The sequence below is a fragment of the Gymnoscopelus braueri genome (assembly GCF_963280865.1).
Source record: "Gymnoscopelus braueri genome assembly, chromosome: 8".
Classification (NCBI taxonomy): Eukaryota; Metazoa; Chordata; class Actinopteri; order Myctophiformes; family Myctophidae; genus Gymnoscopelus; species Gymnoscopelus braueri.
Window position 1 is genome coordinate 42,112,413 of NC_137609.1, and position 15,825 is coordinate 42,128,237.

Genomic DNA, 15,825 nt, shown 5'->3' on the forward strand with positions numbered 1-15,825 from the left:
AAGACCTGAGGTTCCGATTCTACAAATGCTTTCTAAACAGTTTTTAAAAAAAAACTTATGTTACTATGTCAGTGGTTCTCAAACTTTTTCATGTCAAAATGTATATGTATTTGGCCGCGGACCCCCATCTCAAAATATTTTGTCCCAGGGACCCCCAGAAGCAAAGTTTTGAGTTACAAATGTTCGCTTTACAAATATATATATTCAAAGATTTGCACACATTTTCACGATTTTTCATAAATAGCAGATCTACACGCTCGTAGCGCGGCACTCGGTGCCACGCTACGAGCTTGTAGATCTGCTATTTTTGAATAGCCAAAGTGTAAAAATAGTGCTTTTTAGCTCAAATAAAAAAAAAAACACGGATGCGTCCCCCGGTCTTAAAGGGTTTAATGGGCAGTGGAACAAAGGAGTGCTTAAAGCGGTTCATTTTGCTTGCACAGGGAGACTCTGAAGTGTCTGCCTACAGAGAAGAAGCTGTTACTGAGGGTGGAGGACATGAGTGGGGTCTGAAATAATCTTGGAGTCTGGAGTGTGGGATGCTGCTATGATTTTCATGGCTCTTTGTGTTAGCCGGGTAATCTGGGCTTTCAGCTGTACGCTGAAAGCCCAAACCAGGCTGATATCCCACATTGCAGTATACTCTTAAAGTTATACTGGGTAACTTTTACAAAAAAAACTAAAGTTAAATTGTATATCTTTTGTGAGTGGCAAATGTTTCACAACACCCACTCCATGAATTTCACCCCCGAAAGCCTTTTATAAACTATTTTCTATTGAAATGGTGGCGGGCCGTCCTTCCCGCGAAAATGACGTCATCCAGCCGGGAAACGGAAACGGAAATGCACCGGTTTCCTGTTTGGCCAGGAACTACCGCACCGGTTTCCTGTTTGGCCAGGAACTACCGCGCTAATAACAAAAAGGAATCTTACGCTGTTTTTAAGACATTGTTGGATTTGAAGATGGAAAAACAACAGCAAAAGAAAACACAGCTCACGGTAACTAATGCTCCACTGGCTAAGAGAAACGATCCGCAGATAGTATAAAACAATTAAAAGAACGCTTTTTGAAACGCTTCCGCCTTCCGGTGAAAACAAATGGAATTCTGGGTAATACAGGATTATGCTAAATACATGCAGTGACGGTAGTGACCAGCAGAGGTTGCTAAAAATCGTTATTTGTGGACCTGCCTTTAACTACGGAATGGTAGAAGAGGAGCATCCTCTGCATCTTCTGGCTGACAGCAAAGGTCAGCCGCTGTTGGACCCGGGTGTAGACATGTTCTACCTGAATTCTCCAGTAGGTGTATGCTCTGTTGGAGACGAGTCAACCTGGGTTATGTTCTGGTCAGATCTGGGGTTCGAATAACACTGCCTCTGTCTTCTTGACATTGAGGAATGAGGATGCAGAAGTGTTCATTGCACCACTGGACAAAGTTCTGGATCTCATGTTTGTATCCACTGTGGTACCACCAGTGTCGAGGCTGCAGTCGATCGGTTTAGCGGTTCTCGAAAACACTGCTGTATCGCTCCAAACGGCCACGCCCCGAAAAAAGTATGGAACTATGGAACTACTAGTGGTTGCGTATAGAACTTAATTATCATAACGGGTAAATTGGGAGAAAAATGGGGTAAAAACAATTGGCTACTCTATGTATTAAAAAAAATTAAATAAAGTTATAATCTATTTCAAAATTGCACATGGTTAGTTTCCACATGGAGTCAAAGTAAACCCGCCTACTTGTTTTGACACGCCCATTTTTGACAACACATTTGTGTCAATGCTCCAGCGCCATGTATGCCTTTCCTTGGTCCTCGAGAAGCAATTTATGAATTGGAACTCGATCGATTTACGGGTCACGGCTGGAAGACAGAGGAGTGAGGATGCGAGGAGGCGTAAAATTGAGTAATGGGATTTGCCCTCTCACTCTCTCTCTCTCTCTCTCTCTCTCTCTCTCTCTCTCTCTCTCTCTCTCTCTCTCTCTTCTCTGTTGCTCTCAGATTCACACTTGTGCAAGTCTAATCTCTAATCTTGCATAGATGGCTTGGAATTAGACCTCTCTCCCTCTCTCTCTCTCCTTCAGTCTCATTCTTCCTGAACTCATTTCAACTAAGAGTCTGCTATACACAATTGTGTTTTGTTGTTGTGTGTAAGAAACTTGCCTCACACTGTAAAGTGTTAATTTAACTCTGAGCATGTAAGAACAAACCCTTACGACCCTTACAGAGTTGAATTGATATTAAATTAAGATTTGACTGTGTCTATTCGGTCTTGGTGCTGTCGTGCCATGGCCAGGTCGTCCATTAAAAAACTGGTGTTTAATGTCAATAAAAAGTTGAGATAAAAAGGAATTAAAAATAATTCAATCGGCTTCGTTGTAATTAATTCAATCTGATTTATTGTTATCAAAAACAATTAATTTGTTCATTAGCATTTTTGCCTCTGGCAATGGGATCTGTAGTCGCAGTCCATAGCCATGATTGTGTTTGGACTTGTCAGAATCTAGTCAGAATCATGGGGGTAGTGACTCACAGGAGCAGTGCCAGGGTTCATTGATAGGCAGGTGTTTCCAATTGTCTAATTGTGCCTTCTCGCTCAGGGCTGTACACCCTCAAAGCCAGCAGAGAGAGAGAGAGCTCAATGGTGCAGTTTAGTTATAAAGGACTTTGATTTAAATGCATAGCAAGCAAGCAGACCCAGCAATGCTGGGATATATAGACTAAGCTTGAATTATGAAACAGGATCTGTAGTTGCGGTTGTGGTCCCAAGTCTGCGTATACTTTGGGTGCACACATCCCCTGGCATGGATTAGTGTTTGTAAATCACAGTATTCCTGTGTATTTAGTTTTCTCTAGATATATATAAAAACACAGATGAGTCAAGAGAGATGAATAATAGTAATGAATCAAAGCTAAACATAATCAAATAATTGGTGCAATCACTTGCATAAACAACCACGGCTCCTAAAAACTCCAGCCCATGAAAACATCAATGTAAAACCAAGTTGTTCCCGTCGCCTTCAGTTGGCATGGTTGTCGTTTGCAATTTTGCCAATGCCAAAGCAAAATGACTCTCTCTTTCTCTCTCTCTCCCCCCACCACCCCCAGATCAAACACAAACACACTCATTTCCATTCAATTTAACCCATTAAGACCAGGAACGCATCTATGACATTTTTAGATTTGAGCTAAAAAGCATTATTTTACACTTTGGCTATTCAAAAATAGCAGATATACAAGCTCATAGCGCGGCACCAAGTGCCGCGCTATGAGCTTGTAGATCTGCTATTTTTGTGAAAATGTGTGCAAACCTTTGAATATATATTCTTTTAAAGCGAATTTTTTTTACTCAAATCTTTGCTTCTGGCGATCCCTGGAACAACACATTTTGAGATGGGGGTCCGTGGCCAAATACATATCATTTTAGGGGTCCTTGACATGAAAAAGTTTGAGCACCACTGATATAGAAACATGCGTTTTTTAGAATACTGTCTGGATTTTATAGAAACATGCGTTTTTCAGAATACTGTCAGGATTTTGTAGAATCGGCTTCAGGTCTTAATGGGTTAATCTAGTATGTCATACTGGCTAAGTACTAAGTATAGCACAAAGACAACATCACCAGAGCCATTGGAGGAATATGCTCAATTTATGATCCGTCGTATAACGGTGTCGCGTGGCGAAAATAGCAGATCTATCTGTTTTCAGCACAAAACCCTTATAAAATATAAATCGGGCTATAGTCGATGAGAAAACCAACAACAGGGTGTCCCTGGTGAATCCACATGGAGAGAAGTGTTCTCAGCAATGAACCGGCAGGGAAACAAGCATGATTGATGCCCTGCCTGCCCCTGAGGTGCCTCATTGAGCCATGTCGGTGTCTGGAGGGACAGGAAGTCAGCATACGAATTTAGAGGAAGTTATAGCGCGTGTGACAGGACATTGGTGCATTTGTGCCTGCGGGTCCGTGGCCTGGGAGAGACTGAATGACATAGAGAGAGAGAGAGAGAGAGAGAGAGAGAGAGAGAGAGAGAGAGAGAGAGAGATACAGAGACAGAGATTGGGACAGACAGACAGACAGACAGACTGACAGACAGAGAGAGAGAGAGAGAGAGACAGGCAAGAGAATGATAGATTAGGCAGATTAGACTCACGGCTCACTGATTACATTGCGTCTGTATTCATCTGTGTAATAACAAAGGAATCGTTTTTTTGTGTGATGACTGCATTGGATTCGATCGTCATTGCGTAATTTGTCTGTGTGCGTGGTTGTGTTGCGGAGGAGACAGAGGTTTGCAACATGAAATCAGCATGAGTTGAGTTGAAGACAGCTTGTATTTCAAAAAAGGTTTTTGATTCACCTTGGATGATCTAAACAGAAATGAGAACACGACAACCTAAACCTTTGCCTTATTTGTAAACCATAATTCGTTTTCTGTTTTGTTTTGTGAGGACCAGGAAAATTGTGCTCATAATTCTGCTATACTTGTGGGGACAAGTATAGCAACACACACGCACACGCACGCGCACACGTACACGCACACGCGCACACACACACACACACACACACACACACACACACACACACACACACACACACACACACACACACACACACACACACACACACACACACACACACACATTCTCTGACTCTGACCTGCCCACCCTTCCCTCCTGCATTGTAGTGTTCACACACAATAGGCGCTATGCACATGCAGCAGCCACATTGGAAAGAAAGCGGGGCCTCTTCCTTTACTTCCTTCACAGGTCTTACCAATTATACTAATTAAGTCTCTGTTCCATTCTGGTCAAACAGAGTCAGGGTGCTGATATTGTTCATGTTGACTCACTGGAAATCTCAAAGTGGGGTCCAGGTACCCTCCTGGTTCCTTGGGGGGTTCCTTACCGTGTGTGTAACTCAGAGAGTGTACAAATGGAACCAAATAGATAAGGGTCCATTTGTTCCATAATTTGTACACTCTCAGAGTTATGGGGGGTCCTTGAAATAAAAAAGTTTGAGAACCACTGTGCTACTCTGAATGGAAGGAAGTAAGGAAGAGGTCCAATTTCTTTCCAATAGACCAATTATTTGTTTACTAACATTGAGACTGGACGCACAGGTGATTGTTTCACGCAATCAATTCCCAACCTGTTGTTTTGGGGTGCGCTGGTTTCAGCACACCCCCGAACCCCCTCTTGTGTGTTGGCTAGTGAGGCGCGTCCTAGCGAGACCCTGACAGGATGGGTTTCATTGAGCGCATACTGGTTGCGCGCATACTGGTTCTTATCAGTGTGACGTCGTCTGTTAAGGGGTCTATATGGCTGCTGTGCATAGAGCCTATTTCTCATTGCCTCACCTACACCAGCTTGGCATTTCCAGACCAATTCACAAATGCAAATTACTCTGGAACCTCGCCGTTAATTTTCATTGGGCGCAGAAGCATATTGCCAATTGGTTACACCTACAACCAATTAGAGCAACAAAACATATGTTTGCCTTGGTTATAGCGTGTCCATTTTCAAACAGAAAAACATGGTCACAAACTTCCATATGCAATTCCATAATCTTGATTCATATAATCATATTTGATCAGTTTGACAGTTTGATCTGAGTTTCCTGAGCTTGGTGCGTTGCACTGGACGGACCTGCAACAAAATGTGAAAACACTTCTGTCAGGAGGACAACTCATGAATGGAATGAAGGACAACTCATGAAGGATAAGATGTTTTTATTGAATTTAAAATGAGCAATATATTTATTATTGGTTTGGCAATGAATTGGATCTGCTTTTAGGCACTCTGATAAAGCGCATCTCCCCAACCATAGGGACTCCGAATCCCCCGTACATAAACAGCAGATCCAAAGCGACAGGTGGTAGCTGGGGTGGTGGAGAGTGAGCAGCATTTCTTTAGCAAGACAGCAGTGGTGAGAGCAGCAGCAGCAGCTATGAGCAGCAGCAAAAGCAAGCAGGGATGAGTAAGTGCAAACTTCCAGTTTAAATAGAGCCGCCTGAGAATGAAATGAGCGTGTGATTGGATGAGTGGATGTGAACGTGGAGCTGAGGCGGCCCAATGGTCGGCCTCCAACAACTGCACTGAGTTCCCTGACAGAACTTTCTCTGTGCATGTCTGTGCCAAGCGCTACGCTCATATTTTCCTTAACTGAAATAAAAATGAAAATGAGGCTTTCCAAAAAAAATTACAACTACGTGAAACTGGATTGTGTATTTACAAAACAAGCTAAAACTAACTAAAGTGACAGTTTCACAGTGAGTTTTTTTCATATTATTTATTATCATTATTTTAGCTGTGCCAGTTTTATGCCAGCTGTCGGCACCTCACGGTCTGGCAGCAGCGGCAAAAGTCTGGAGAATGGGCTCGAGTCCCATTTGGGATTACTTTGAATTTGACTGTGTCACAGATAAGAGCAAAGTGCCTTGTAGCGGAAGGTGATAAAGTATGTGGGACATTTCTCAAGGGGAAACATCCCACAAATGTGAAAAGTCCATTTGAAAAGCTTACAACAGAGGCTGCTTGTTATAGACTGGTTGCTGTTGTTGCTGTTTCTTAATACAGTAGTTGTGAAACGGATAGATGTTCATCTGTCATAACTGTGACTATTTTTGTTTTACTGATATGATTTTTTGTTTTGTTTTTAATACACAATACTTCTACTGGCTTTTATTAATCTAGCCCATTGATTCTCAAAGTGGGGTCCGGGGACCCCCAGTGGTCCTTGAGGGAGTTCCAGGGGGTCCCCAGCTAAATGATGGATAGTTAGGAACCAAATGGACCCTTATGGGTCTGTTAAATTAACATTGATTTTACAATATAAATTGGGGTCCCAGAGATAGAAATGCCATTAAATGGGGGGTCCGTAGCCTGATGCATGTCAAACTGGGGGAAGGGGCGGCCTTAATGATCTGGGGGCCCGTTTCAAGAGCTCATATTGGGCCCCCATATGCATCCCCCCCACCCCCCCCCGCAAAAAAAAATGTTTTAATTCGAAAAATAATTTGTGGACTGAAGTTGGTTAACTTCCACAATCCATAATGATGCATTTTCGAACTAAATTAATTAGGCTATTTGCACTTCGACCATAGACAGACAGCTAAAAACAACTCACTCACATGATTCACTTGAGCTGAGCCCTGATTTAATCCGATCTACATCCTCTTCTTGCATGAAATTCTTGGACGTCGGCCAGCCGGAGGCGGGCCCCAGACTGGGATGCGAGTCAAAAAATATTTTTCAATTGTTTCAATTGAAACAGGTGAAACATAGCAAAGGCCGCCACTGACTGGGGGTCCTTGAAATTAAAATGGTTGAGAATCACTGCTAGAGCCATACAAATCTTCTCTTATGGGGGGTCCCTTCGTGGCATATCTTTTGAAATGGGGGTCTGCGGGGCTAATAAGTGTCAATTTGGGGGTCCTTGACATGAAAACGTTTGAGAACCACTGATCTAGCCCATTCTCTCTCTCTCTCTCTCTCTCTCTCTCTCTCTCTCTCTCTCTCTCTCTCTCTCTCTCTCTCTCTCTCTGTGTGTGCAGGGGGACGATGCCGTTCCATCATGTGCGAGCGGGTCTGCTCTACCCTGACAACTACCTGAGCAGCTCCCTGTCCGACAGCAGCCAAGCCTTCCAGCTCAACAGCATCTCCTCGGAGGAGCTTGGGGGTGAGTGCAGGCAACCAGGCACAGAGGTAGACCAGATAAGACAAGAAGATAAAGACAGCCAGACAGAGAGAGAGAGAGAGAGAGAGAGAGAGAGAGAGAGAGAGAGAGAGAGAGAGAGAGAGAGAGAGAGAGAGAGAGAGAGAGAGAGAGAGAGAGAGAAAATAACAAGACCAGGAGACCCGGTTCTGCCAGACCCAAAATGAAGTCCTAGTATGTAACACACCTACAAACCACTTTATAACTGAAGTTCATGATGTCATGAATAGTTTGTGACGAAAAGGGGACGTCACAAACTTTATTTTGGCTGGGGCCGGAGGACAAATGGCCCATGCCCATGTATGGACGAAACAGGTACAAGTACCTTGGGTCTGGCAAAAAACTAACCTCAACTAGCTAAACCTGCTTTAAAAAAACTATTAAAGATAACTGAAATAATTGAAAAGTCAAAACTAAATACAATTTAAAACTATGATAACCTTGGTCAATATTGATCATTAAACATTCATGCATTTAATAAAAATATAATTAACAGATTAACAGCGAGAGTGATGGAGAGAAGACAGATTTGTAAATTAAACTAAAGAGACAATTTATCTCTCTCACCTCCATCTGTGTATGAGGAAATATTGTAAAATGTATGAGAAAAAGTTTTTGTGTGTTGAGCCTTTATCCGCTAAGATGAGTCATTAAAACAATTTCAGCAACCCTCTCCATTACCAAAATTACAGTGACAGAATTGAACAACATAGAAAATCGATGTAATTAAGCATGTGGACCATGTGGACCTGGCAGCATCACGACAGAAATGTTGAAACACTGCATCACTGAGCTGCAGCAGTGGCTTTTTTTTTTTTTAATTGTTCAGTGATTTTCTTTGAATCGTTCAATGATTTTCTGTAAGATTTATGGATCTGGTTTCAGGGGCTTATATTTCCCAATATGCAAGGCTGGAGATACACTGGAACCAAACAATTACCGTGGCATCTGTGTGAGCAGTATTATGAGGATGTCTTAACAATACCCAAACGCTGGCCTTCCTTAATGAACAAGATGTCTTCATTAAAGAAGACGTGGCGTTCTACCAAATCACACACTGGTGATAACACTCGAAACACTTGACACTTGATTACTTTTTAATACACTTGTTACTTTATTAATTGACTTTCATTCTTTGTCTCCGCCATTGAATTTGAGTGTGTTTGTCAGTGTCTGTTTGTCTGTGTTTGTACACTCTCAGAGTTACACACCCGTAAGGTGCCATTTGAAACCCCTTAAGGAACCATGAGGGTCCCTGGACCCACATTTTAGACCCACTGGTGTAGCAGAGTGTTTCCAGTGAGCCAACATGCACAACATCAGCACCCTGACTCTGTTTGAACCAGAATGGAACGGAGCCTTCATTAGTATCATTGGTAACACCTGTGAATGTCTTCAAAATATGGCTGCTGTGCATAGAGCCTATTGGTGACCAACTCTGCTCCATCAGGAGATATTTTAATGCAAATGCCGTTAAAATGTGTTTTTATTTCATAAAAGTGCTGTGCACTACAAAATGGACTATGGAGTGCAGCTCCTCTAATAGAATCATTTTCAAACACTAATGTATCAGCTGGTTGGCACTCTTTGGCTGCATGCTCCATACACCTTTTTTAAATAATTTTTTATCAATTTGGACAGATATGGGGGCCGCTGTCATTTATATTCCTGTGTGTTACCTGTCGCCACTGTACAAACACCATTCCCACAAGGTATTAACAATCAGTATCTTTTATCATAGCCCCTCACCCGTTGTCCCTTTCCTTTTAATAAACGCGCACATCCCAAAAACATTGTCATCACACATGTGTGTCCAGGTAGCTCAGTCGGTAGAGCGCTCGCCTCTGGACCTGGGTGGAAGGTTCTGGGTTTGATCCCGGGCATTGCCAATTCAGCGTATGAGCAGCACGCCTTGGGTGAGGCAAGATGTGCGGTAATTGCTGTTAGCTCATGGTAGGTGTTGCACTCCACCTCAGCAAGCCATATCCCAGGGGTCCAGCGCAATGAAACGGGGATATACTCCCGCGTTCTCGGCTGATGCTGACAATAAGCTCTCTCTGACCTACTTACTTACTTACATGCACCAGAAAGATGGAAGGAGGGAGTGCCTCCTGGCGGGGATTTGCACTACTTAGTCCCCCTTTCTAGTTTCAATCTTAATCCAGTGTCCCTAATAATCAAAGCAATCATTGGATTCACCGAACACTTGCTTTTGCAAAACAAAACTGGGTTTTAGCCAGGCAAGTATTCACATAATACATACATGAAGCCTTTAGCAGTTTAGCAGCCGTTCTTTTAAAGGACAGGAGGTTGTTTGATGTGCTGCATGCTGCGCTATTCTGGCCGGCTCAACGCAAAGCAGTGCCTGATCCCACTTCAGAGAGACACGCACGTCTCTTCCAGGATCAGTTAGCGCAGAGAAAAGTCTAGTTTATCAGCCTAGAGATTTGCTGGTGCCAATTCCTCTGCTTTTCTGAGCCACTGTCATCCATCACTCTTATATGCTGTAACCAGGATCCGCAGCAGTCCCCTGTGTGTGTGTGTGGTGTGTGTGCCGCGCGCACGCGCGCTGTGTGTGTGTGTGTATGTGTGTGTGTGTGCGCGTGTGGCGTGCGCATGTGCGCGTGTGTGATGTGTGTGTTGGGGGTGGTGCTCCGCACAAGCAGGGATGCGTTGCACATTCACGAATACACACTGACACATATACTGTACAGGAGTGGAAAACATGTACATGTAAACACTCACATGTGCATGTGTGTCTCACGCACACACACACACACACACACACACACACACACACACACACACACACACACACGTGCAGTACGTACACACATTGCATTGCACAGTAATCCATCAGCTCACTTCGGGATCCTATTGAGAATGAATGCACTCCTCTCTATTGAGCGAGAAACAAATACATCACCCTTTGTTTTTTGGACAGAGAGGGGGAAGCCACAGCCTAAAGCCTGATTTATGCTGTCACGTAGCCGAAAATAGCCGATCGACAGTCAAGCTCACAACACGCCGTGTCTGAGGCGTGCTGTGAGCTTGTCGGTTGGCTACTTTCGGAAGACAACACCATCGTACGATGAAATATAAATCGTACTTCAAACCTCTTGTGATGCTTACTGTGCTTGTAATAGGGAGAGGGGGAAAGGAAGGTGTGTAGGAGAGAGAGAGAGAGAGAGAGAGAGAGAGAGAGAGAGATGAGAGAGAGAGAGAGAGAGAGAGAGAGAGAGAGAGAGAGAGAGAGAGAGAGAGAGAGAGAGAGAGAGAGAGAGAGAGAGAGAGTTTTGTTCCACTTTTGCTTTGGCAATGTAAACGTATGTTTTCTCATGCCAATTATGCTCCATTGAATTGAATTGAATTGAGAGGGAGAGAGTAAGGAGAAAAATAAGCTACGGTCATCTTTATTGTCCCCCAATAGAAATGTGCCTGCAGCTGGTTGGTTTTGTAAATTGTAAATCACAATACATAACAGTAAAACACAACATGCGCCGTACATACATAACAGCAGACATTGTTCCTGTGTGAAACACATTTCTGTGTTTACCAATTTGGTATGAAAAGACTTTGATATTCTTTGGTTGCTGGCGGTGGCCCTATTGTGTCTTCATGAGGGCAGGTTTATGAATTCTTTCAAGAGGGGATGAACAGGATCAGACGCAATTTGTCTGGCTTTTTGTTTCACCTGTGTTTTATACATACAAAAGCAGAGAGAAGAAAATGACTGAGACACAGAGAGAGAGAGGGGGAGAGAGAGAGAGAGAGAGAGAGAGAGAGAGAGAGAGAGAGATGAGAGAGAGAGAGAGAGAGAGAGAGGAGAGAGAGAGAGAGAGAGAGAGATCCGCACAGAGATGGCTGTGCTCTAGTTACCAGCCTTAGGGGGGTATTTACTGACTAAGACGGAGGATTGTTGCGACTGAACACACCCGACTCTCAGCAGACTGAAACGGAACAAAGACGGACACAAGGTGCATATCTGAGACTGGCTTTTAAACCACAGACAGACAGACAGACAGACAGACAGACAGACAGACAGACAGACAGACAGACAGACAGACAGACAGACAGACAGACAGACAGACAGACAGACAGACAGACAGACAGACAGACAGACAGACAGACAGACAGACATGGAGGAAGATACCTTGCCAGGATGAGAATATTAGCAACTGGCAGAGAGACAGAGGGAGATAACAGACAGACAAAGAGAGACAAAACCAACTGACAAAAAGGCTTGTGCAGGTAAAATTCATTGTTGGAGTTGGTGGAAAAGGAACCCATCTGGGTAAAGTCATGACCCGATTTCTATTGTGCATCCTGTAGGCTTCGGATTCTTCATCTTCCCTGGTGGCAATGAGTTTACAGCTCACAATGCGTCGCAGCTCAACACGTTGTGAGCTTGTAGAGGAGCTATTTCCAGTGTGCAACACCGGTGTGCAACTATGCATGAATCAAATGTAACTCCAACCCTAACCCCTAACACCAACCCCTAAATCTAACCTCTAAATGCCTAATCCTAACCCTAAAACCAACCTAAATCTTTGCCTTATTGTAAACTGTAAACTATAATTAGTTTTTTGTTTTGTAAGGTTTTTTTTTTGTGTGCATAAAACAACAATTTGTCTTGTGAGGATCAGGAAAATTGTGCTCAGAATTCTGCTATACTTGTGGGGACATTTAGCCCTCACAAGTATAGCAACACACAGACACACATGCACACACACACACACACACGCACACGCAAACGACACACACACACAATTTCTATCTGGCAATTAAGCATGTGTATCTGTCAGCATCATCAGGACAGAGATGTTCAAACACTCCACCCCAGGGGTGCAGCATAACTTGCTTGGATCGTTCAATGATTTTCTTTAAGCTCATAGATCTGCGTTCAGGGGCTTGTACAGTATTTCCCAATACGCAAGAGTGGAGACACACTGGAACCTAACAATTACTGTGGCATCTGTGTTAGCAGTAATACCCAAAAGCTGGCCTTCCTTAACCCATGTAAGGTTTTCTGAAAAACCTTATGTTGCTATATGAGTGGTTCTCGAACCTTTTCATGTCAAGGACCCCCCAAAATGATATGTATTTGACCGCGGACCCCAATTTCAAAATATTTCGTTCCAGGGCCCCCCAGAAGCAAAGATTTGAGTTTAAAATGTTCGCTTAAAAAATATATATATTGAAAGATTTGCACACATTTAAAAAAATAGCAGATCTAGAAGCTCGTAGCTTGTATACGAGCTTGTATATCTGCTATTTTTGATTAGCCAAAGTATAAAATAATGGTTATAGCTAAAGTCTAAAATTTCACAGATGCGTTCCCGGATTCTTCAGTATAAAGGTGAAGTTGACTTTCCACCAAATCACTCACTGCAAATTACATTCAAGACACTTGATGTGTTTGTATGCATTTGCTCGTGTGCGTGCGTGTGTGAAATCTCTTCATTTGACATCATTTGACACAGTTTTCCTGCATAAAACTGGATACACATGGGGATGGAGTGTGCAACAGATTACGTCCTCTTTTTATGGTTGTAGTCTGTCAACTATGAAATCAGCACAGTGCCAATATGATCTGGTGTGTATTTTCTTTTTCATTGGACACAGAGATTGTTTACATGAGTTCGCCCCAATTTTGCAATCGCGGCTTTCAATACTGGGAGCGTACAGTGTACGTTTCAGGCCCAGATTCTGTGACACTATGCATCCGTGCAAATATTGTATTTCTCATCCACTTCACCTGATCTGCTTATAGTGCTGTGTTTGTGCTTTGAGTAAACTTTGTACTGATTCTCCTACTTACTTTGTTAGTTACTGTGCATATGCCCTGGGACAGGTAAAACAGAGGCCTCTATACATAGTGCACGTACTGTAGGAGTGTTTTTGTTATACGAATGCGCCCTAGGTTGGACATTTGATAGAGTAGTTAGGGAGGAAGACTTTTCATTTGGTTATATGATTAGTTACTAGCCTGACACTCTTTTCTTTTCTAGCTGCTTTGTTTGTTTTGTTGACATGCTGTAAGACCAATTTACTTTCTACATCTTTTAATCCAGTCTCCATAACAATCAAACCATCAATGGATTCACTGAACACTTCTTTTGCAAAACAAAACTGCCTTAGCAACTCAATTATTATGTAACAGCCATGGATGAAGCCATCAGCAGCCTGATTGGTCAAAGTGTTTTCGAAGGACAAAGTGAGAAGATGACATTGAATAATCATTTAAATATTGATGACATTTCTCCTTTGGGGGGGAGAGGGCGGCTGTGTCATCCAAGGACAGCTTGAAATGTGGTTTTGCAGAATTCCCAGTGTGAGTAGCGTGAAGAAGAGCCACTGGCAGTGTGATAAGGCTTTATCTCAGCCATGGCAGTCACATAGCAGTGCGGCTGTTTGATGTGGGCAGCAAAGCTACGCTACTGGACTGCTCGTCGCGAGCAGTACCTGATCCCAATTCAGAGAGAGATTTCACACTCCAGGATCAGGATCACCAGTTAGCAACACAGACAGAAGCCTAGTTTATCAGCCCTGAGATTTGCTGGAGTCACTCTGCTCTCTGAGTCATTGTCATCATCACTGTTATATTTCGGAATCAGGACCTGCAGCAGTCCTGTGTCAGTGTGCGTGCGCAGTGGTGTAAAGTAACTAAGTACATTTACTCAAGTACAATTTTGAGGTACTTTTACTTTACTGGAGTATTTCCCATTTTCAATACTTTTACTTCAACTCCACTACATCTTAGAGGCAAATATTGTACTTTTACTCCACTACAATTATTTGAAAACATTAGTTACTAGTTACTTTGCAGACTTTTGGTACTTTAAGTACATTTTTATACCAATACTTTTGTACTATTACTCAAGTAAATTTAGAATTCCAGACTTTTACTTGTAACAGAATACTTCTACATTGCAGTATTGATACTTTCACTTAAGTAAAACATTTGAGTACTTTTTCCACCACTGTGTGTGTGTGTGTGTGTGTGTGTGTGTGTGTGTGTGTGTGTGTGTGTGTGTGTGTGTGTGTGTGTGTGTGTGTGTGAGCGAGCGCGTACGTGAGCGTGTGCGTGTGCGTGTGCGTGTGCGTGTGCGTGTGTGTGTGTGTGTGCGCGCGCGTGTGTGTGTGTGTGTGTGTGTGTGTGTGTGTGTGTGTGTGAGTGTGTGTGTGTCGTGAGCGTGAGCGTGTGTGTGTGTGTGTGTGTGTGTGTGTGTGTGTGTGTGTGTGTGTGTGTGTGTGTGTGTGTGTGTGTGTGTGCTGGGCCAGTGAAACTAATTGGGCTCAGAGCAGGTGTGACTGCAAACCTGTTGGGCATCGAAATAATCGATGCACAGATGATAAATCACCCATCCCCACATTCAGGGGAGAGAATGTTACATCTGCTCTCCCCGGTGCCATTCGATTTCTGTGTGATGACTACTACAAGTTTATTGTTGAGGCACAGGAAGCAATTATGCAATAAATTAAAGAGAGCTTTGGTCCAAAATAACGATGTCATCTTCCCAGCCCAGCTAGTGCACCACTGTGAGGTTCAGTATTAGGGAAGAGACAATCTGGGAACCCATCGTCAAATAAAGAGGAAAAACAGCGCCCTCTGCTGTTTTTCACTTTTGCATTTGGCTCTGGGGGGGGGGATTAACTAGACACATGCTCACTGGAAACCGGGGTTTGGACATGCCTTCAGCCCTCTACTTCCGGTGGTGCGCCTATGTTTTCATTCCCACTAACAATATTTCTCCACGGAACACTAACACCATTTCTCCCAAAGAACATGGATGGTTTTGGTTATAAGCCCCCTTGTTTCTATGATGAAAGAACAAGTTAAAATGTTAATAACTTTCCGTGGTTTTGTCGGCTCCGAGGGCGCTATTGTTAAATGAGTTTCTTTTTTTTTCCATTGGGAAGCGAGCCGCACACATGTAAATCCAGCCCACTACATTTGATTGGGTAAAGCGCGGCCTGCTTCCTGATCTGAAGGCACGCCCACTTGTAGCCAATGCGCATAGGTTCTCAACTCGGCTCCCGACAGATTCAAGCGCAGCTATGAATCTGTTCTTGAGAGATTAGGGAAGAGATGACAGCGTGATTTTG

General features: G+C 43.3%; 1 protein-coding gene across 1 annotated transcript in view; it reads left to right on the plus strand.

Annotated features, from left to right (window-relative positions):
* Positions 1 to 7,562: 7,562 nt before the first annotated feature.
* Positions 7,563 to 15,825, plus strand: part of caln2 (calneuron 2) — a gene marked incomplete at both ends in the record, with an annotated part of 63,380 nt that continues 55,117 nt past the window's right edge. The window contains one exon of the mRNA XM_080435717.1: positions 7,563 to 7,680. Within this exon, the coding sequence (XP_080291843.1) occupies positions 7,563 to 7,680 (118 nt within the window). The remainder of the gene's footprint in view (positions 7,681 to 15,825) is intronic.